Source organism: Trichechus manatus, unplaced genomic scaffold, assembly GCF_000243295.1.
Source record: "Trichechus manatus latirostris isolate Lorelei unplaced genomic scaffold, TriManLat1.0 scaffold00002, whole genome shotgun sequence".
Taxonomy (NCBI): domain Eukaryota; kingdom Metazoa; phylum Chordata; class Mammalia; order Sirenia; family Trichechidae; genus Trichechus; species Trichechus manatus.
Window position 1 is genome coordinate 25,150,810 of NW_004443938.1, and position 24,020 is coordinate 25,174,829.

General features: G+C 34.4%; 1 protein-coding gene across 1 annotated transcript in view; it reads right to left on the reverse strand.

The window, feature by feature from the left end:
- Positions 1 to 24,020, reverse strand: part of ADGB (androglobin) — a 213,365-nt gene that overhangs the window by 38,138 nt on the left and 151,207 nt on the right. The window contains exons 24-26 of the mRNA XM_023729236.1: positions 19,598 to 19,785; positions 14,083 to 14,267; positions 3,939 to 4,138 (exon numbers count right to left, since the gene is read on the reverse strand). Coding sequence (XP_023585004.1) covers positions 3,939 to 4,138; positions 14,083 to 14,267; positions 19,598 to 19,785 — 573 coding nt within the window. The remainder of the gene's footprint in view (positions 1 to 3,938; positions 4,139 to 14,082; positions 14,268 to 19,597; positions 19,786 to 24,020) is intronic.

The following is a 24,020-nucleotide window of genomic DNA, read 5'->3' on the forward strand; positions in this document are numbered from 1 at the left end:
ACAACTGGACCAATAAGCAACATCATGATAAATGGAGTAGAGATTGAAGTTGTCAAGGATTTCATTTTACTTGGATCCACAATCAACACCCATGGAAGCATCAGTCAAGAAATCAAAGGACACATTACATTGGGCAAATCTGCTGCAAAAGACCTCTTTAAAGTGTTAAAAAGCAAAGATGTCACCTTGAAGACTAAGCTGCACCTGACACAATCCATTTTGTTTTCAATTGCCTCATATGCATGTGAAAGCTGGACAATGAATAAGGAAGACGGAGTAAGAATTGATGCCTTTGAATCATGGAGCTGGAGAAGAATATTGAATACACCATGGACTGCCAAAAGAATGGACAAATCTGTCTTGGAAGAAGTACAGCCAGAATGCTCCTTAGAAGCAAGGATGGCGAAACTATGTCTCACGTATTTTGGACACGTTATCAGGAGGGACCAGTCCCTGGAGAAGGACATCATGCTTGGTAAAGTAGAGGGTCAGTCAAAAAGAGCAAAACCCTCAACGAGAAGGACTGACACATCAGCTGCAAATATGCCCTCAAGCATAACAAGGATTCTGAGGATGGCACAGGACTTTGCAATGTTTCATTTGGTTGTATAAAGGGTCCCTATGAGTTGGAACCAACCCTAAGGCACCTAACATCAACAACATGAAATTTAGAACATTTCTGAAAAATACAGTAGAAATCTTCATTGGGATTGTATTGATTTTAAAAATTAATATGGAGGATCACTGATGTCTTCATAATAATATGCTAGCTCATTTATTCAAACTGTTTGTGTTCTTTGGTTAGTCACATTTCCTTCTCTGTCCTTTACTGTAGTATTAAGATTTTCTGTGTAGACAACTTGTGTATTTCTGGTTAATTCCTAGATATTTTTACAAGTTTGTTGCTATTATGACAGGCATCGTGTGTTTTTGTTGTTATTATGACAGGTATCATATTTTATTTTCTAATCCATTAGTGCTGTGGTAGGAGGCTACTGACTTTTGTAAATTGTAGTAGCATAGTACAGTGGTAACAGCAAGGCCTCATGAGCCAGAAATATCTAGGGTCAAATCCTGCTTTAGTACATACCCTCTGTGCAGCCATAAGTAAAAGTTACTTAAACTCTCTGTGCTCTAGGGTCCTTGGGTATACGAATCATATTATCTGTAAATAACTCAATGAATATTTGAAAAACATCTTATTTCATTTTGTTCCTTGTATAATTGGACCCATCATGCTCTAAACCCCCAAAAAACAAACCCACTGCTCTCAAATCGATTCCGACTCATAGCAACCCTATAGGGCAGAGTAGAACTGGCCCACAGGATTTCCAAGGAGTGGCTGGTGGATTCCAACTGCAGACCTCTTGTTTAGCAGCCAAGCTCTTAACCACTCCGCCACTAGTGCTCCCATCATGCTCCTCCAGTACCATTAAATACTAACAATGCTAATGGGTATTATTTTCTTACTCTCAATTTTAATGGGAATTTTCTACATAATATAATCTCACATTTATATACCAATGTATTTATTACTATAATTTACATATACATTAATATAAATGTTTTGCATATAATATTTCTGTATTAAGTTTAAGATTTTTGGTATATAACATTCTCAATTAAACTGCCGTCTATGCCTAATTTACTGAGTACCCTTTAAACGTTCATAAATAGGCGTTGAACTTTGTCAGATGCTTCAGGGTTATATGGTTCTCACCTCTGATCTATTACATGGTAGACACACTTTCATAGACTTTCTGATGACAACTACCTCTGGATTCCTGAGATTAAACTCTATGTGATCACTAAATATACTGCTAGAGTTGGCTATTATGTTGTTTAGAATTTTTGCATCTATATTGATAAATGAAACGGCCATATAATTTTCTTTTCTTGAATTGTTCTTATCTGGCTTTGGAATCAGGATTATATTAACTTATTAAAAATGGTTGTGAGTTTCTTTCTTTTTCTAGGTTCTAGAACAATTTCCTCCTTGAAAGTCTGTGAGGCCTATTCTGTAAAGCCAGTTGGATCTGTGACTTTTTGGAAAGGGAAAATTTGCTAATATTTTAACTTTATGATTGTTTATGTTGTATTCAAGTCTTCTATTTTCTTGTGAATAGTTTTGCCAATATTTTCCCTAGGAGCTTACCCAGTTTTTCCCTAGGTTTTAAATTTTTAGCATAAAGTTGTTTATAATACTCTTAAAAATATATTTTTTTATCTGTTGTCTGTAGTTATTCCTCTTTTATTCTTGTTTTGTATTTGTCTCATTTATATCTTTTCTCCTTTTTTTCCCCTGTATTTATCTTATAAGAAGTATGACTACTTATTTTTTTTTAAATTAGCTTAGAGTGAATCTTCCTTATTTTTTGTTATCCATTTCATTGATTTCTACCCTCATCTATATTAAAATCTTTCCACCTTTTTCTTTGAGTTACACTGTTGTTTGAATACCTCAACTCATTTGTTTTTAATCATTCATGCTCCCTCATGAGTTAATTTAAAATTAAATATATCACTAAATGTTACTTAAGATTTTTATTTTTTACAAATTTTGATTTATATATATTTTTATTTTTACTGAACCACAAATTTTGTGATTTCTTTTTTGATGGTCTTTTTAACTAAAGGATAGTTTAAAATATACTATTTAGTTTCCAAATTTATAGAATTTTATGCTGTTAGTTATTAATTTCTATTTTATTGCATTATGTTTATACGACATAATCTATACAATATGGATAGTTTGGATTTTATTGTTAGTTCATGTATTGCCTAATACCTGATGTATAATTTGCAAATATACTGTGTTCTAAAAAAAGAAGCATATTCTCTGTTATTAGGTGAAGAGTTCTATAAAGGTATCTAAAGAATGAAGCCTATACTTTCATTTTTCAAATCCTCATGATTATACTTCCGTTTTGTTTTTTGGCTTGCTCTATCAGTTTCTGAGAGGCATATGTTAAATTCCTGAACTAAAATTGTTGACATCTATTTTTCTGTCTTAATAGTTTTTGCTTTTTATTTATTGAGGCTGGGTAGTCAGGTGCCTATATGTTAGTGATGGTCATATCTACTGGATTTAATCAGATAAGAGCTATGGCTGCTAACCAAAAGGTTGGCAGTTCGAATCTACCAGTCGCTCCTTGGAAACCCTATGGGGCAGTTCTACTTTGTCATATATAGTCGCTATGAATTGGAATCAATTCGATGGCAATGGTTTTTGTTTTATTTTTATTTTTATATAATATCCCTCATGTATTCTATGTGTTGAGATACTAAGATTATTTTCATATTTCTCTCTAGGCTACTACGTGCCATGTATGCCTTTCCATCATTTTATATTCAAACTTTCTGTACCATTTTCTTTAAAAGCAGCACTTTTACACTCCATATGGTTGGATCTTTTTTTTTTTTAACGTACCCTGAAAGTTTTAGCTTTTAAATTGATAACTCAATTTGTCTTCATTGTAATTACTATTATATTAGGAATTAATTCTACCATCTATTTTCTTTTCAATTTTTTTTTTTTGCTTTCCAATGAATATACCACATTTTCATCTGTTTCAAAATATGTGCATTGTATTTTTGTCCTTTTATTCTTTAACCAAAGGCTCAAACACATCAAGTTTTAATAATATGTAACCTTTTCAAGGTTATATACATCATATAACTCATACGTAAAATAAGACAATGACATCTACATTATAGGGTCAGTGTGCAGATTAAATTTATTTTATTTATATATATATGAAGTTCTTGGCACAGAAAATTTGTTCAATAATGTCTTATTCTTCAATTCTGTCTTTACACTTGTGGCAATGAATACAGAAAGTATTATACATTGACAATTTTTGGTAAGAGGATTAGTTTATTTTATGTTACATTTTAAAAACAATATAATTGCATATTTCCTTTAAATGTAAACATACCTGCTGTGGTGTGCTAGGATTTTCATCTATAGTGGGCATATTGACAATTTCATCATCCACAATAGACGGACCAATGTCTATTACTGCACTTGCAGGTCTACTCTTATAGGATTTCTGACTTCCTATGGCCGATTTCTTCTTCATACATGATTCTTGCTCTTTCTTGGAGGGAGTATGAGTAAAAAGAATTTGCTTGCTAGCTGAATAGGAGAAATATTAATTTTCAGTTAAAATATATGAAATATTTAATTATTACTGACTGCGTTATTTAGTTAGATCCCTTTCTAAAACACACAAAGGAACAGATCAATTACTTTTGTTTCAATGAAATAAAAACCAGTTTTGTTGGATTCTTACAAACATTCTGATCTTAAAAAAAATGTACTATAAGAGTATGTGACCTGCATAGAGAAATACATACTGTTTAACCAATGAGAGCTAAAAGAATATTCAACAATTCTTCATTCATTCTATGCCACCTGAATGACACTGAACTACCACCATACTCTGACTTTCGTGGCATTTAATATCACACTTATAAAAAGCTTTCATTCTGATTTTTAATTTCTATATCCATTATTTTATAATGATCAGATAATGCAACTACCACTTGGAGAGATAAAAATGGAATATGTGCTGAACGTTATTAATTAATTCATCAACCACATAGTGAGGGAACAAAAGTGAATGACAGAAGGAACTTGCAGTATCAGCCATGACAGAATAATGAGCGTTGCACTTATTCTCCCACTTAAAAAATGATAGAACAGGATAAAATGTATACAGCAAACGTTTTCAGCCACTGGATAACAGACAACACAGGACTGTGATCCCTGAGAGAAGGTAAACACACAGGTGATCTCTTTATTTCTCCAGATTTCTGCCTGTGAGCACTTTTCCAATTGCAAAACCAGAGAGTAGAGCCCAAAGAGAGAGTAGCAGTGTTGTCAGGTTCAGGAAATGAAGATGGGAGTTTGGGACTCCTTTGTTGTTGTTATTTGGTGCTGCTGAGTCAGTTCCAACTCACAGAGACCCCATGTACAACAGAATGAAACACTGCCTGGTCTTGCGCCATCATCATAATCGTTGGCATGCTGAGTCCATTGTTGCAGCCACTGTGTCAATCCATCTCCTTGAGGGTCTTCCTCTTTTTCTCTCACCCTCTGCCAAGCATGGTGTCTTTCTCCAGGGACTGGTCCCTCCTCACAACATGTCCAAATTACCTGAGACGAAGTCTCGCCATCCTCGCCTCTAAGAAGCATTCCAGCTGTACTACTTCCAAGACAGATTTGTTTGCCTTTCTGGCAGTCCATAGTATATTTAATATTCTTAGCCAACACCATAATGTAAAGACATCAATTCTTCTTTGGTCTTCTTTATTCATTGTCCAGCTTTCACATACATAGGAGATGACTGAAAATATCATGGATTGGTCAGGCATACTTTAGTCCTCAAAGTGACACATCTTTGCTTTTTAACACTCTTTAGAGAAGTAAAATTTGTGGGGCAGGGTACCAGAGAGGAGGTATCTGTGCAGCAAAGGAGCCCATAAATATACATAAAGGTCCACTTAAGTCTTTAGCTGAAATTTAAACTTCACTTGTGCAGGGAAAGACTCAACAATGCCTGGCAGACAACAGCTACTGGGAGATTATGAATTAATGAATTAAGGAAATTAATGGAGCTTCTGGGGGTTCCATAGCGCAGAGAGATATTGGAGTTCTGATCTGCCAAAATGAAGAGAATTTAATGAACACATATTCAATTGAGACTCAAGAAAGGCCAAGTCTTAAGAGTAGAACTACCCTAACCCCAGAGTAATGGAAACTCTAGATGTGACTTAACAAACTTAAAACCAACTCTTCATAGGCTCAGATTAAACTTTTAATAAATGACTCTCTGACAGAGTAAGATTTAACACTAATTTAATGATGAAAGCAGAATCTAGACTCTTATCCATAATGCACAGTGAACAATCAAATTTTATATATGAAGCAAAAAACGTGAGCATAACCTGAAAAAAAGTCAACATAAGTAGACCCATTACTGACACAGATGCTGGGATTAACAAACAAGGATTTAAAAATAGCTATTAAAAACGTGTTTAAGGACTTAAGGGAAAAGATGGACACATTAAATGAATAAATGGAGACCCTCAAAAGGAAAAATGAAAAATATAATAAACTGAAATTCTAGAACTGAACATATCTGAAATGAAAACTGCTTTGATGAGCTTAACAGCATATTGGTAATTTCAGAAGAAAGTATCAGTAAACTTTAAAATAATAGAAATAGTGAAACAGGAGCACAAAGCAAAAAAAAAAAATGGACAGAGGCTCAATGACCCATGGTATAATATTGTAGTGAGTTGAACAGTGGCGCCCCCCCAAAAGAGATACATCCACCTGGAACTTCAGAATATGACCTTGTTTGAAATAAGAGTATTTACAGATGTAATTAAAATAAGGATCTTGAAATGAGACCAACCTAGATTAGGGTGGGTCCTAAATCCAATGATAGGTATCCTTAAAAGAGAAAATTAGAAGACACAGAGACACAAATTGGAATTACAGTGCCACAAACCAAGGAACGCCAGTAAGTCATCAGAAATTAAAAGAGGCAAATAATTCTCCTCTAGAGCCTTGGGAGCAGGTGGCCCTGCTGACACCATGATTTCAAACTTCTGACTTCCAGAACTGTGAGAGAATAAATTTGTTATTTTAAGCTACTCCCTTAGTGGTAAATTGCTACGGTAGCCCTAGGAAACTAATATAGATATGAAGTGGTTTAAAGTATGTGTTAGATATCTGATTCCTAGATGGAGGTCCCATTAAAAAATATGTAGGCATAAATAAAGTATGTGTAAAACAGGTGAATGGAAAATATATATACTGCTGAGAGAAATTAAATACTAAAATAAATACATTTAAAGATATACTGTGTTCATCACAACAGAGAGTCCCTGACAGAGCAGGAGAAAAGTGTGGAGCAGAACTCAAACTCACATAAAAAGACCAGACTTAATGCTCTGACTGAGACTGGAGGAACCCCTGAAGCCATGGCCCCCGGACGTGCTGTTAACCCAGAACTAAAACCATTCCCGAAGTCCACTCTTCAGATAAAGATTAGACTGGACTATAAAATATAAAATAATACTCATGAAGAGTGTACTTCTTAGTTCAAGCAGGTACACAAGACCAAATGGGCAGCTCCTGTCCAGAGGTGGGATGAGAAGGCAGGAAGGGACAGGAGCTGGTTGGATGGACACAGGAAACCTGTGGTGGAAAGGGGGAGTATGCTGTCTCATTGTAGGGATTGCCAACTAATGTCACATAGCAATATGTGTATCAATTTTTGTATGAAAAATTAACTCGCACCATAAACTTTCACCTAAAGCACAATAATAAAAAAAAGATATATTGTGTTCATGTATTAGAAGATTTAATTTTGTTATGATGCCATACTCCCAAGTTCAACACAATTCCTACAAAAATCTCAGTAGATTTTTTTTTTTGTAAATATTGACAAACTAATTTTGAAATTTATCATGAAATGCAAAGGACCTAGAATAACCAAAACATTTTGGAGATGAGCTATTTATTAATGCATATACAGAAGCACTGTTGTTAGCTGGCGTCAAATCGGCTCCAATTCATGTTGACCTTATGTATAACAGAATGAAATGTTGTCTGTCTCTGTGCCATCTTCATGATCATTGGTACGTTTGAGTCCATTGCTGTGGCTGTTGTGTCAATCTATCTCATTGAGGGTTTCCTCCTTTTTGCCAACCCTCTACTTTACTAAACATGATGTCCTTTTCTAGTGATTGGTCTTTCCTGATGATGTGACCAAAGTGAGTGAGTCACAGTCTCACCATGCTTGCTTCTAAGGAGCATTCTGGTTGTTATTTCTTCTAAGATTAAATTTGTTTGTTCTTTTTGGCAGTCTACAGTATAATCAGTATCTTCACCAACACCACAATTTGAATGTATTAATTCTTATGTTTTCCTTTTTGATTTTTCAGTTTTGCATGCATATGAGGTGACTGAAAAGACCAGGGCTTGGCTCAGTCCCACCTTAGTCAACAAAATATCTTTGCTTTTAAAAACTTTAAAGAAGTCTTTTGCTGCAGATTTGCCCAGTGCAGTCAGACATTTGATTTTTTGACTGCTGCTTCCAGGAACATTCATTGTTAATCCAAGTAGAATGAAATCATTAACTTCAATTTTTTCTCCATTTTTCATGATACTGCTTATCAGTCAAGTTGTGAGGATTTTCAAATTCTTCATGTTCAGGCATAATCCATATTGGAGAATGTAGTCTTTGATCTTTATCAGTAAGTGCTTCAAGTTGTCTTCATTTTCTGCAAGCAAGGTTGTGTCATCTACATATTATAGGTTGTTAATGAGTCTTCCTCCAATCTTATGCCACGTTATTCTTCAGATAGCCCAGATTCTCGGATTATTTGCTCAGCATACAGACTGAATAAGTAAGGTGAAAGGAGACAATCACGCTGCACACCTTTTCCAGTTCTAAACCAGGCAATATCCCCTTGTTCTGAATGAAGAAGTGCCTCTTTGATCCATGTTCAAGCTCTACACAAGCACAATTAAGTGTTCTGGAATTCCCATCTTCATATTGTAATCCATAATCTGTTACGATCTACACAATCGAATGCCTTCATTCAGACAATAAAACACAGGTAAACATCTTTCTGGTATTCTCTGCTTTTGTGCAGATCCATCTGACATCAGCAATGAAGTCTCATTCCATATTCTCTTCTAAATATGGTTTGACTTTCCGGCAGTTCCCTGTTGATGTATGGCGGCAGCTGTTTTTGAATTATCTTCAGCAAAATTTTGCTAGTGTGTGATAATAATGATATTGTTTAATAATTTCTGCATTTTGTATAATTATCTTTCTTTGGAATGGACATGCATATAGATCTCTTCTAGTTGGTTGGCCAGGTAGCCGTCTTCCAATTTCCTTGACATAGACATTTAAGCACTTCCAGCATTGTATCTCCCTCTCTCTATATATATATATTTGCATATATATAGATTACTGCAATTATATGAATATTGCAATTGTATTTTGGGGATACTCCAGGAAACATATATAATGAAGAACTTATAGATGTATATGCTTCCAAGATACACAACTGAAAAGTAATTAGAAAAAAAAGTACTTCAATGTCTGCTTATATAGTTCAGAAACAAATTATAGCATCCCATTAAAAGTAATACCCTGTTTAAATGAGGAGTTATTGCTTAAGAAATACTGATTTTTTGTTTGAGGTGATGAAAGATTTTTGGAGATACATACTGCTGATGGTTGCACAACATGGTGAATGTAGTTGATGCTGTTAAATTACACGTTTAATAATGCTGAAAATGGTAAAGTTTTTATTATATATATTTTACCACACTAAATTTTTTTAAAGTTATACCCTGTTTGGAATCTAAATGAAGAAAATATCTAATTCACAATAGCACTTTCGATCTATATGACAAAAACTTTAAAATCTTTTCTGTGAAATATAAAAGAAGTCATGGACAAATGGAAAGAACTAGCCATTATTTGGATACAAATTCAATATTGTAAAGTTGTCTGTTCTCCTTAAATTTATTAATATATATATCCAAGGCAATGAGAAGGAAAATAATGACAGATTTTTGTGTGTTTTGGGGTAAACTTGAAGAATTGTACTGAAGTTCATCTAGTAATACAAATATGAAAATAAAAATACATCGAAAGAGAAGAGTAGTCATAGATGATGGCTCTATTTCTGGATGAACTTCTGAATTCTATCCTAATTATTTTCCTACTCTATTCTTCTATCTAACTGTTTCTTCATCAGAACTCAACTCATAAATTTGGTTTTGAATGTTTATATATATCCATTTTTTTCTTATAAAATGTAAGTTTTGAAGTGAAATAATGATAAGCTGTATGATAAACTATAAACAGTGTTTACCTCTAGGAATTTAGGCCAAAAAATTTGGAGGGGGAAGTTGGTGGTAGCTAGTTTTTTAAAGAAAACCATGAGGATATTAGTGGAATCGGAGAGTTGCACAGAGGTGCCCATGAAGTCTTTAAAATTAAGGTATCCCTCTAAGAAATAAATCATGAAACCTGCATATAATGGATGAGAGCAAAGAAAACGAAGCCATTTGTCTTAGGCTGGGTTGTCTAGAAAAGCAAAACCAGTAAAGCACATAAATACATATATAGAGAGATTTATTTTAAGGAAATGGCTCACGAGGCTGTAGAGGCTGGAATGTCCCAAGTCCGTGGGTCAGGATAGAGGCTTCTCCTGATTCACACAGCCTCAGGGGCTGGTGAATCTAAGATTGGCAGGTCAGAGAGTAGGGCTCTTACTCAGAGGCTGCAAAGATCGATGAATACCAAAATCATAAGGCAATACCGCAGGTAAACTGTTAGCTCAAGTCCCAAGAACTGGAGGTCAGATGAACAGGAGCCAGCTGCAGGATCCAGATTGAACAAAAGCCCACGAGCTTTGCCAGAATGTCCATTTATATTCGATGCAGGCCACATGCCCAAGGAAATTCTCTTTCAACTGACTGGCTACTCACAGCAGACCCATCGTAGGGGTGATCACATTATACCAAATCTAACCATGGAAGTGATCACAACGTCATACTACAACATCAAACTACATCATAACTGCTAAACCACTGACAATCACGGCCCAGACAAGTTGAAACACAACCTTAACCACAACAACATTTCAAAGAGAAAGAGTGGAATTCAGGCTTATTTTAACAGTACTCTAATTAATGTTCTTAATATATCTGAAGAAAAAATGTATAAATGCAGATTCGAACAATAAACCACCAATAGTACTAAGAACTAAAAAACCAGTTGCCATTGAGTTAATTCTAACTCATGGCAAACCCATGTGTGTCAGAGTAGAACTGTGCTTCATGGAGTTTTCAACAGCTCACTATTCAGAAGTATCACCAGGCCTTTCTTCCAAGATGTCTCTGGGTAGACTAGAACCTCCAACCTTTTGATTAGTTTCTGAACGCATTAACCGTCTACATCACCCAGAGACTCCCAGGTGTAATTTCAGGGACAAAGGGCAAATGATGGGAGAAAACAGATTTTCTTTCACTTTTGTAAAAAGAACTGAAAGAGTTACAGCTTAATTTGCAATTTTATGCAAGCTCAGTCCTACAAATATAACATAACACATTTCCCACTTCCCTGTGCCTAAAGCACTCTATGTATGCCCTAATTATGACATCATAGTGTGTCTTCTCAATTCTCTGCTCCTCTAAGTCTTACTCATATACGAAAGGCATATATCCTTGTGCTACAGTGACAGCTCATACATAGTTTCCAGGGTTAATAGGAGAGGAGAAAGAGCCCTGCTTTGGGGGTATCTATTCTTCTTTCTGGAGCCCTGGTGGCGCAGTGGTTAAGAGTTTGGCTGCTAACCAGAATGTCGGTAGTTCCAATCCACCAGCTGCTCCTTGGAAATCCTATAGGGCAGTTCTACCCTGTCCTATAGGGTCGTTATGAGCCGGAATTGAGTTGATGGCAATGGGTTTGGTTTTATTCTTCTTTCCAAATAAAAATCATTCATAGGTTAATGACTGAGCAGGAAGTTTCTTACTGCTCATTGTACCTTGCTGCCTGAGTCAGTACGTTCTTTATAAATCCCAGTGGAACACTAATCAAAATTCTCTTTGAATCAGGCCTCAGAAAAATCATCAACCAAATTCTCAAAGTAGAAAATACATAAGCTACACTCTCTTACCCCAATACAATTTAATTAAACAGTAATATCAGAAATTTAGCCAAATCAATTTCATAATTTAAAACATTATAAATGTCTCAGATTAGAGAGATTAAAAATTAAAATCATAGGCTATTTAGAAATGGAAAATTATAACAACACTGCATAACATTTTGCCATGCTTTTAAAGCTATATTTAGGAAAAAAAAGTACAAAATTAAGTATATTATTTAAATAATCTTTCAACTGGTGAAGACAGAAAAAAGAACATTAGACTAAATTTAAAAAGTAGAGGGAATGACTGAAAGACAATATGAATATTACTAATGTAGAATACAGATATAAAAAAACCATTAGGCTGGATTAATAAATCCAAGAGTTCATTCTAAGAAAAAAACCAATAAATAATACAGGAAAACCTCTAAAAAGTCTGATCAAGAATAAATTTAAAAACACAAATAAAACTATTTTAAAATGATTATACAAACATATTCAGAAAAGATTTAAAATTTATAAAATATATGCAAATTTACACTTACACATTTAAAATACTAGATGAAACTGTCACTTTTCAGCAAAAGTATATATTGTAAAAATGAAAAAGTTTGAAAAAAATCACCGCAGAAGTTATTAAAAAGGCAGCAAATAAACAAAAATCTATCCCCTGAAGATTAGCAGTGTTGGGGGCAAATCTAACAAACTTTTAAAAGAGAAAGGATTCCTGCAGTATTTACATGGCTTTCAAAGAGACAAAAAATTGAAAGTTTCCAAATTAATTTCATAAATATGGCATAATTCTAACTTGAGAACCAGAAAAGAATAATATACAGGTGTACACACAGGGAGGAAAACACCCATAGAGATATAAATTTATGAATATAATCTAACAAACTAAATAAAATAGTATATTCTAAACATAAGGATTTACTAAAACATCATGGACAAAGAGATTTTATTCAAAGAATGCAAGGATGGTTCAAAATTTAAAAATCAAAATACTAAGTTCAAAGGGGTAAAATATGATGTCTTCTATAAACAATAAAAAGTAATTTATAAAGTTCCAAACCCATTCCAGATTAAAATTCTTAGCTGTCAGTGGAAAGAACTTTCCTAAATTTTATAAAGGGAAACTATTAGAAGCCAACAATAAACATAATACTTAATGATAAATGCCAGCCACATGCTTTCCTCTTTAAGTAAAGAAAATACATTACCATCACTCTTATTTAACATTCTTTTAGAGGTTTGGAGGTCCTAACCAATGACACAAACAAGTAAAAAGTTCTAGTTTTAAGAAGAAATACTAATGGTCAAAATGTAAAGGAGAAAGAGGCGAATGGAGGCATAAGAACTAAAATACCAACCTGTTGCCTTCGAGTGGATTCTAACCGAGGGTTTGTTTTTTCCCCTAGGGTAGTATGGTTAAATATGACATCCCCCCCCTCCCCAGTTTAAGCTTTTCTATTTTTCCAAGTTTTCTACATTTTGCTTGTGTTATTTTTTATAGTCAGAATAACCTAAAAAAACCAAACCCATTGCCTTGGAGTTGGTCCCAACTCATAGCGACAGAGTAGAACTGTCCCATAGGGTTTCCAAGGCTGTAAATCTTTATGGAAGCAGACTGCCACATTTTTCTCCCAAGAAGCAGCTTAGCGGTTTAGAACTGCCATCCTTTTGGTTAGCAGCCGAATTCCTTAACCACTGTGCCACCAGGGCTCCTATTACATACACAATGACTAGGAAAACAGTAAGAATGAAATATTATTTCTATTATCTCCTTACGAGTAGAAAAAAATCAAACTCACTTCCTATTCGCTGAGATTCAGAGTTAGTATTTGTAGTTTCTAGTTTAAAGTTACTAAAATAACCAAATAAATAATACATCTTACAGTATCACTGTTAGGAATTAGATCAGAAATAAATTTTATTTATTTAATAAAACTTATTAAATTACAAATGTTAAATAAAAGGTAATAATGTTAAAGTTTCTATTAATTTTAATAAGTGAAACATTTTCCAAAAATAATAAATTGGGAATAAATGGAAAGTAAATAATCTCTTCAAAATAATAAAAATAAAATGTTTCATTCAGCAATCTAAGGAGGCTCATGTAACAGAAAACTAAATTTCTCTCCAAGGTAAAAAGTTCTTAAAGGATAATTATAAGAAATCTATTGATCTTCAGAACCTAATTTGACACACAAATGCAACAGTGTTTTTGTTTTGTTTTTACAGTTTGCTACGATACCAAGTTTTATAAACTTAACTGGTTACTTGGTATTTTACTCAAAGAAAAGTTGTTTTTTTTTTTAAATCAATCAAATAAACATAAATATCTATTTATAAATCTAAATGGCAAATTTAAAATGCCACACTTACACTGGGAGCTCAAATCTTTTTCATTCCCTAAGAAGTTAAATGCTGGAATTATAGCTTGGCCTTTCCCAATGGCGCTCACAATAGATTCTTCATTTTCCAGGATCTGTAGTTTGACGAATGCATCTGCTTTGGATGTGCGTACCTGTACTGTAACAGGATGTGGTAATGCACCTTTAACTGAATACCTATAGAGAAAAAATTCAACTATATAAGCAAGTACGTTGTTCTTTCCCTCAAGGCTGTAAAAGAAACCACATAATTTGTGGATATGAGCATCTAAAAGTAATGCTACTTTGGAAAGTCCATTAAAATCTTGGAAATATTAGAGTTAAGATAGGCTTTGGCAAAAGATCCCAATATACTACAATAAAATAAAATGAGTATTGTTGTTGTTGTTAGGTGCCGTCCAGTCAGTTCTGACTCATAGCAACCCTATGTACAACAGAACGAAATACTGCCCGGTCCCATGCCATCCTCACAATCTTTGAGCCCATTGTCGCAGCCACTGTGTCAATCCATCTCACTGAGTGTAGGACTTTTAAGATCATCAAATCTCAAATAGTAAACCTAACTTTTGTTTAGATATGATAAGCCAGAAAAACAAACTAAATTAGTCACCGTGGAGTTAACTCTGACTTGTGGTGACTCCGTATTTATTTAGTCTGTATGCTGTGCAAATAATCCAAGAAGCTGGACTATATGAAGCAGAACACGGCATCAAGATTGGAGGAAAACTCATTAACAGCATGCAAAATGCAGATGCCACAACCTTGCTTACTGAAAGTGAAGAGAACTTGAGGCACTTACTGATGAAGATCAAAGACGACAGCCTTCAGTATGGATTACACTTCAACATAAAACAAAAATCCTCACAACTGGACCAATAAACAACATCATGATAAACGAAGAAAATATTGAAGTTTATCAAGGATTTCATTTTACTTGGATCCACAATCAATGCCCATGGAGGCAGCAGTCAAGAAATCAAATGATGTATTGCATTGGGCAAATCTGCTGCAAAAGCCCTCTTTAAAGTGTTAAACAGCAAAGATGTCACTTTGAGGACTAAGGTGCGCCTGACTCAAGCTATGGTATTTTCAATTGCCTCAAATGCATGCGAAAGACTGAAGAAGAATTGATGCTTTTGAATTATGATTTTGGCAAAGAATATTGAATATACCATGGGCTGCCAGAAGAAAGAACAAATCTGTCTTGGAAGAAGTATAGCCAGAATGCTCCTTAGAAGTGAGGGTGGCGAGAGTTCGTCTCATGTACTTTGGGCATGTTTTCAGGAGGGATTAGTCCCTGGAGAAGGACATCATACTTGGTAAAGTAGAGGGTCAGCAAAACAGAGGAAGACTCTCAACAAGATGGGTTAACACAGCAGCTGCAACAATGGGCTGAAGCATAGGAATGATTGTGAGGATGATGAAACACGGGGCAGTGTTTTGTTCTGTTGTACATAGAGTTGCTATGAGTCAGAACTGACTTGACAGCCCCTAAAAACAACATGGCAACTCCATGTGTCAGAGTAGAACTGTGCTCTATAGGGTTTTCAATGGCTAATTTTTTGGAAGTAGATCACAAGGACTTTCTTCCGATGTGTCTCGTGTAGACTTAAGCCTCCAACCTTTCCATTTACAGCTGAAGACATTAACAGTTTGCACCACCAGAGACCTGTATGACAAGTGCTCACCTGTAAAACTTGATGGATCTGCAAGCTACTGCCACCACCAAACCTCTTAATAGATCTACAGACTACTGTCACACCAAGTCTTTCCATTACACACTCCTCTTCAGTTGAACAAAGAGAACAACTGGGGCAGAAGCAGTGACTTTCAAAGCTTCACAGTCAACAGTATTTTCTTTGATTCACAAAACACAGAGAAATCAAAAGTCATACCCACCGCCTCCACTCTCAACTTTTACCATACAGGTTGGGAACCTCCTGCAGAAAGACTGGAAACACACCCTCACCCACCCTTTCCAACTCCCCACTTGATACCATTGAAGAGATTGTCCTTTTCCTATTTCAAGTGAATCCTTCCAAATGTTCAGGACCCTATCTGAACATTCCGTTTCTCTAGAAGTTTGCTTTTCTGATTATGCTTTCTCTCCTGTATCTTAAATCTCCCTCTCTTTATTCTTCCCTTGTTATTATCTTTTGTACGTGTGCAAGACCCTCCCATCTTAAAAACAAATCAACACAAAACAAAAAACAAACAATATCGTCATCCCACATTCCAGCCCAGATTCTGCTCTATTTCATTCCTCCCCAGCTCATCATCTAAAGAGTGCTATTCCCAGTCGCCTCCTTTCCTCACCTCCCACTCTCTTATAGCATACTCCAACTCCACTCCGCCCCCATTCCATGTGCTAAACCTGTTCTTGCCAATGTTTAAAGTAGCTTGTCCCCAACCCTAAAGAAACTTTAGTTTTCTTCTTACTTTGATCTCTCAGGAGAGTCTGACAGTGTTAAATCAACTCTCATGCCCTCCTTCTTTAAAAATACTTCCCTTATGAGCATAACTTTTATAGTTTCCCTCTTACTTTGGAGCTGTTGTTTAAAGCTTCTCTTCCGTAAATATCAGAGAATCCTAATGTTTTGTCCTATGTCTCTCACTTCCAAGAGGTGAAATAGAATAATGATTCCCAAATCTATATCTACAGCCCAACTACCTATGTAATGTCACTCGGACATTTCATTGGCCTACTATATTTAACACCAAAAGATGAATTCACTGCCTTCCTATTGCCCATCCTGCAAACGTGCTCTGCTCCCCTCAATCCAGGATCCTCTATCTAAGTAATAGGCACTTACTCTCCAAATAGTCCCCCAGTCAAACTCTAGCAGTACCAATCAACCAAGACTGTCAATTTTACTTCCTCAATATCTTAAAATCTCTTTTGTCCTCTCCAGGTTTACTATCACTGCCTTATCTCACACACCTGTATTATTTCTAAGTCTCCCACCTGGCCTCTCAGGCTCCCTTTAAATAATTTCAACACATTGCAGCCTTGTGAATGAATGCCACAAAACACAAGTCTGATAACATCATTTGACTTAAACACTTCAAACAGTATGTTATTGCCCCTAAGGTAAAATCTAAATTCCTTGTTTTATGAGGCCTTTCATGGAAAGGGCTCTGCTGATCTGGCCAGCCTTACTGCTTGCCACAGCACCCTGGAATCCCACTTTGCAAACAAAGTGCGTAATCTTTTATTCCCTAAAAAGGCCATATATTTGTTAACTTCTGAACTTTCAAGCAGTTCCCTCCTCAACTCCCCCACCACTTACCTTGACAGTTTTAAGACTGGCTTCAAGGACTAATTTAGATATTAGGTTAAAATCACTTCTTGGTCTATAGTGCCCCTGCTATTGATACCACAGTTTCCTATATTTCTTCTATCATAGTAGTTAAAACATTTTACCACAACTGTTGTCTTCACTTATTTCTTGTTTTCTTTCTCTTGCTTTCTTTCAAATAGGCAATACATAGATACATTATAAGTAGACAGATAAAGAAGTGAATCCTCCACCTCTTCTACTGCCCTCAGTTTACTATACTTTCTTTCAGAATTTTTCCTAAACTTTTACTTACACATAATAAACAAACATACTTTTTTTAAAACATACTTGGGATTATGCTGTATATATTGTTCTGAAATTTAATTATATTGCTGATTATATTTCATTACAGAAATTTATGCATGTTTTCTTAGGGAGAAAAGGTTTAAAAGTATAGGTAAATAAGAATTAGAAGAAAAATTAACCAGAATACAACAAATCAAAGCCATTATTATTTGTGCATATATTGTCAAAAAAGACTTAGGTTTTCCTTTTGAAAATCAATTTACTAATATATATAAGGTCGCTATGAGCTGGAATCAACTCAACAGCAGTGGGTTTGGTTTGGTATGGTGTCTTTAAAACATATAATCTCTTAATAAATCCTAGAAAATAAGCAGAAATTTGCTTTAATATTTACAATAAAATATGTCCATCACATCTCTATTAATACTATAGAAAAATCAGATATGAAAATTTTTAACAATAAGAAATAGTTAAACTATTGTATATCCATATAACTGATTATTAAGAAATCATGAAAAAGAGTTCACAAACTGTTGTAATGGCATTGAGAAATTCTCACAATATATTGTTAAGTTAAAATACCAGAATTATAAAACTGTAATTATAATTTGAATAATATTAAACTGTGACTAGTAAACACATAACAAGAAAATACAACACAATACTAACAACAGTTGTGTCTAGGCTGTGTAGTTATGGAAGACTTTTATTTCCTTCATGATTCAGTTATACATTTTCCAAATTTTCTGCAATAATAATTATTACTTTTGAAAGCAGAACAATATATATTTAAAAGAGAAAATAAATATTCTAACAATTTAATAACAACAGATATTGAACGAAGGCCAATTATTTATTAGGCCCTTGCTAGGTCCTATATTGAAACGCCCTTGTTCCTGGCTTCAGTAGATGTAACATCTCATAGAGGCTTATGGGAAATTAAGCTAAAATTTGATATGTCATGTTCTCAGAATTAGCAAAGGACTGTAGGAACATGACCAAGACCAACTGATGATATATTAATCACAAAGAATTTGACTGTTGAAAGTTATAGTTAAAAGTGATGGGTTTTTCTAGGTGGAAAAATGGGGTGAGGACAGGATATTACAATACAAGAGGAAAGTAAAATCCCATGGCATATGTGCCAGAGTGGGTGGTTAGTTTCACCAATGCACTGTGTACTGGGTAGCAGGGCAAGAGTGTTGGGTATTATGCTAAGTAACTTGAATTCTTTTCTGTAGCCAATGGAAAATGGTCAAAGATTTATATTTTTTAATATGTGTGTTAACATAACACTGGTAATAAAACATGGATATGTACGTGAATAGACAGGCAGGTAGACAGACAGAGAGAGAGAAAGAAATGATACAGTGTAAAAAAGAATACAATGGAGTCATGGATTCCAGAAACACCGAAATTTTATAGAGAAAAGGTGATGTGGGCCTGAAGTAGTACAGCGACTGTGAGGAGGGGACAGAGATGAGAAGTATGTCAGAATTGGAATCAGCAGTGTTGATTAACAAAAGAGACTGGAGTCCAGGATGAGTCCATTCAAGCTGTGCATTTAGAGGAGCAGGAAAATGAGAAGGTTAAGCTGGCAGATGAAGAGAAGCAAGCACAAGATATTACAACGGAGATGGAAGAGAAGGAGGAGAAGTAGTAAGAGGAAAAAGTGTCACCAAGGATATTATGTTTATAACAGAAGGCAAGCAGGATGAGGACTAAGAAAATATCAATACCATCATACACGCAATGATAAACCTATATGACATCTAGATAATCACATTACTCTGTTAGTTAATTGTTTTCAAAAGAGGATTGACACTGAAATTCAAAATTGACTCAGGATTTTGCTACAGAATTTATCTTAGAATAATATTTTAAAGGAAATGCATTTCCCCTTCTGTCATATATTTATACCTGAATAAAATTTTCTTATCATTGGGTATGTAGTAATCTCTGATTTCTTTCATGGCAAAGTTATTACTTAGATAGTCTCGAGAGAGGCATGGGAGTGGAGTATAAGAACCGATGATGCGCAGTTTCCATCTTGAAGCTGATACAAATGCATCACCTGTAAATGCTTCAGCTACAAATGTGTATCCCTTCTGTAAGAAAGAGGCATTACACAGAAAGAAGTTACATTTGTTGTTAGTTTTTCAAATGCATAACATATGATTTCACGCTACTAAAACGCTATAGTATCATGACATACATAAAGATCCCAAGATCTCTTAAAAAACATAGAATTGCTAATGCTATGGTTTGAAATTCCTCTTAAATAGCACCAGCTTACATGTTTTGAGAGAAATTGCATAACTCTAACAGTAAAATGAGTGCTTGTTAAATCTATGACAGGTCTTTTCTGTATGACTGTTCAATTCTAATTTTTTATTAATGAAGAAAACTATCCTCAGCTTTGAAAATGCAAAGTAAACTATTTCAGTTGCTTCCTGTAAAGATGACACTTGGGGCCCTCTGAAACCACCACAAAACAATTATTCTTCCAATGGAAGCTGATGAGATTAACAGACAGTGGTGATTTTCTTTTGCTCTTATGTAACACAGATATGACTCACAGAAATGACAGACTGTACTGAGAAAGGATAAACCCGAATACTAAAGGATCTACTGCCCAAAGCTTCTTGCTTGCTTTCTGTTTGAAAAAATAGAAAGAAAATAGCCCACCAAAGCCCCAAAGTTTGACTACTCTTGTTGGATATCTACCCCATGACCCTGTTTCTCCACAGCGTCTACCCTCAGAGGAGGTAATAACCAGGCTCAGAACTACTCCCCATTTTGAAACAATAATAATGGTGGGCCAATGAAAACTGTGTTTGTCTGTAGGTTATAGAAACATCTTTTTGCAAGTGCACTTATTTTCCCTATTATTATAAGTCATCCCCAGTCCAAAGCCTAGGATAGGTCAGGACAGAGAATAATCTCACTTTCAACAGACGCCTACGAACAATACGAATAATAGCTGAATTTTTTTCAGTATTGTTTTTATTAAGAAGCAAGGGGACAGTCAACACATTTTGACTTGATTCTGGCTCTTAGTTTCTTTATTAGACTCATTAAAATCAGGCCTGGACTAAAGAAGAGCCATATCCCTATTGTTGGTTGTTCCTAGCTTCCATAGAAATGCAAGTAAATCAAAATTATTTTCATCACTCTCTTAGGGGATCTCTTACGGTATTCATTGTTTTTCTTCTCATATTTAGATCTATTATTCTCTTGAAGTTGACTTTTTTTTTTTTTTTTTTGTGCATATTATGTGGTTTTCTCCATACAGATAGCCAATTGTCCTGGTACCATTTATTGAAAAGATCATCCTTCCCTCCATTTCTTCCTTATCATAAGTGTCCAATTGGGTCTTTTCTGGGCTACTTTATAACAATGTTTTATATGACTATGCTTGCACTAATATGATAATGTTTTAATTTCTGAAGCTTTTTAGTTATGTCTTGATAACCTACAGATAAAAATTTTCCAATTTGTTGTCATTCAAGAGTGTCTTGGCTACTTTTGGGCCTTTGCAACATCAAGTGAGTTTTAAAACTAGCTTGTCAAGTTTTGCATAAATCTGATGGAATTTTTTATAGAGATTACATTGTTTATATGTATAAATTTGGGAAATGGACATTTTAAATATAAATTAACTATATTCTTCCAATCCAAAGATATGATAAATATCTCCTTTTATTTAGGTTTCTGGGAGCCCTAGCGGCACAGTGGTTAAGAGTTTGGCTGCTAACCAAAAGGTCGGCAGTTCGAATCCATCAGCTGCTCCTTGGAAACCCAATGGGGCAGTTCTACCCTGTCCTATAGGGTTGCCATGAGTCAGAGTTGACTTGAGGGCAGCAGGTTTGGCTTTTTTGGTTTTTATCTAGGTTTCCTTTAATTTACTCAATAATGATTTATAATTTTCCACATATAGGTCCTGCACCTCTTTTATGACATTTGTTTGTAGGTCTTGATAGTTTTTGATGATATTACAAATAATATTTTAAGTATCATTTTCTAACTAATTATTAGTTACTAGATTATAGACTTAAACTTGATTTTTAAAACTGAACTTGTACCACTTGGCTCAATTCATTTGTTAATTCAAAGAATGATTTTGTAGATTCTGTTGATTTTCTATGTACACATTCAAACATCAGGAATAATGACAAATTATTTTTCTCCCTTTCCAGTCTTTAAGCTTGTTCTTACCTCTCCTCCCTTCCTCTTTCCTCTTCTCTTTACTTCTCTTTATCTTATTGCACTAGATAATGCTCTTGTTATAATTCCTATTTTTTTCTTTCTAGTACAATATTTAACAGAAATAGTGACAGCAAATATGCTTCTCTTTTTCCAAATTTCAAAGAGAAAGCTGTCATCACTTTAACATTAAGTATAATGTTTGCTTTGTAGGTATTTTTTATCAAGTTAAGGAAGCTTCATTCTGTTCCATTCGTGATATTAAATATTATTATATTTCCTGCATTCATTACGATGATCACATCTTCCTTATTTATTCTATTAATATGTTCAGTTGCCTCTTGAGACTACTTCTGGGGTATGAGAGTAAGACCATATCATTATATAAAGGAGGAAACTTATGATTTCTTTTGCCTGGAAAGGGAGCTTATAAACATCATGGCAAATTATTTAAGTAGAAAAACAAAGGGAAGAGGGATAAAAGGACAACATGTGAAAATCACAAAGGTTTTAATTTAGAATAAGTATTTTCCAAGTGTGTTCTATGAAACATTGAGCTAATATACTTTATGAAAACTGGCTTCCATGATCTAGTATATTTGGCAAATATTGTGTTTACATATCTGCCTCTTGGAGATACATAATATACATTATTTTATGAGAGACTCTGAGAAGTCTTGAAATACTTCTCTTTAAGTTTTTTATTTTTTTTTAACCTTAGAACACATTTTGTTTTCATAAAACATGTTAATACGTTGAGGAACACTAATTCTGTGGACATACATTGGGAAATGATGACCTAATACATAAAGGCTACATATATGTCACTCACATATATGTCATAAGAGTTCAGGGTAGAACCTTCTAAAAGCCATGTTTCTAGGGCGAAATAGGAGAAAGAACAGAAGATTTCAAAGGACGACTGAGAAGACAAAGTAAAATTTTATAACGAAATGTGAGTGCCAAAATGCTAATGTAATCAAGTCTACAAAACAATGGAGTAATGATGCTCATATTTAGGAGGCTGGAACTGCCCTTTATAGGCTGCATTTATTTTCAGAAGCCACAGTTTAGTAGGAACATAAACAATTTGGAGAAATGTTCAAAGGTGAAGAATCATGAAGCAAACTACCATAAAAAGAACCACTTAAGTTACTATTACTTAGTAATAATAACACTATTACTATTCTATTCACACAGCTCTATACTCTCCTCCCTACTCTTTCCATGTCTTTCTATGAAGAGCTAGAATAAGGGGGTGGAAGAGATGAAATATTAGAGAAAGGGAATGGGTGTATTCTGTATAATCCTGAATTCTCAATTTAGAGATAATACATAGTTAAATGGAGATAGAATCTTCTTCTGCATATTGACTCAAAATACATAATTTAGAGCTATCCAAAAAATTCAAACTTAGTCTAGGGAGATAGATCATTACTGGCATTACTAAAACAAAAACAAGCAAAGTATGCTAGACAGAAATAAGAATTGGATGGTTCAGCTAAATATGCTTTAAAGTCCCTTCCAAAATTAAATATGACTCACATTAGTGTAGTTGTCTAGCAAAGTTAGAGAGCTCATTTCTAGAATTTGATGACATCTAAGACCTCAAGAGAGTCTCCCACTGAATGAAATAATCATTTCCCTCTTGATCTTAGGGGATTTTCATTTCAATCCCAAATTAAATCAACTGTCTATATTCAAAAGGTAATCTAGGTCAAATACTTACGCTTTTATGAAAAAAACCTAAAGAAACAATCATTTTTCCATGAAAGTATAAATGTGAAATGTCAAATTTTACAAGGTAAAAAATAGTTTTAAACCAAAATTACTATTTGATAACATCTGCAAACCTAGTAAAATCTGAACGCAATATTTAGAAAATTTATCTCATGAGAAGTAACAGAAAAAACATAAGAGTTTTTAATCATAATAAAATAGTAAAAATTCCATTAGTAAAAAATCCTAATGCATATATAATATCTATAGCTATAAATATTTACATATACTAGCTATATACGTGTGTGTGTATATATATAATGTGTGTGTGCATCAATCAATTGGGTTAAAGGATTTCAGCAAGAAGTTGTACAACTGTCCTGATTTTTTAAAGGTTACTAAAATTCCAAAAACATCA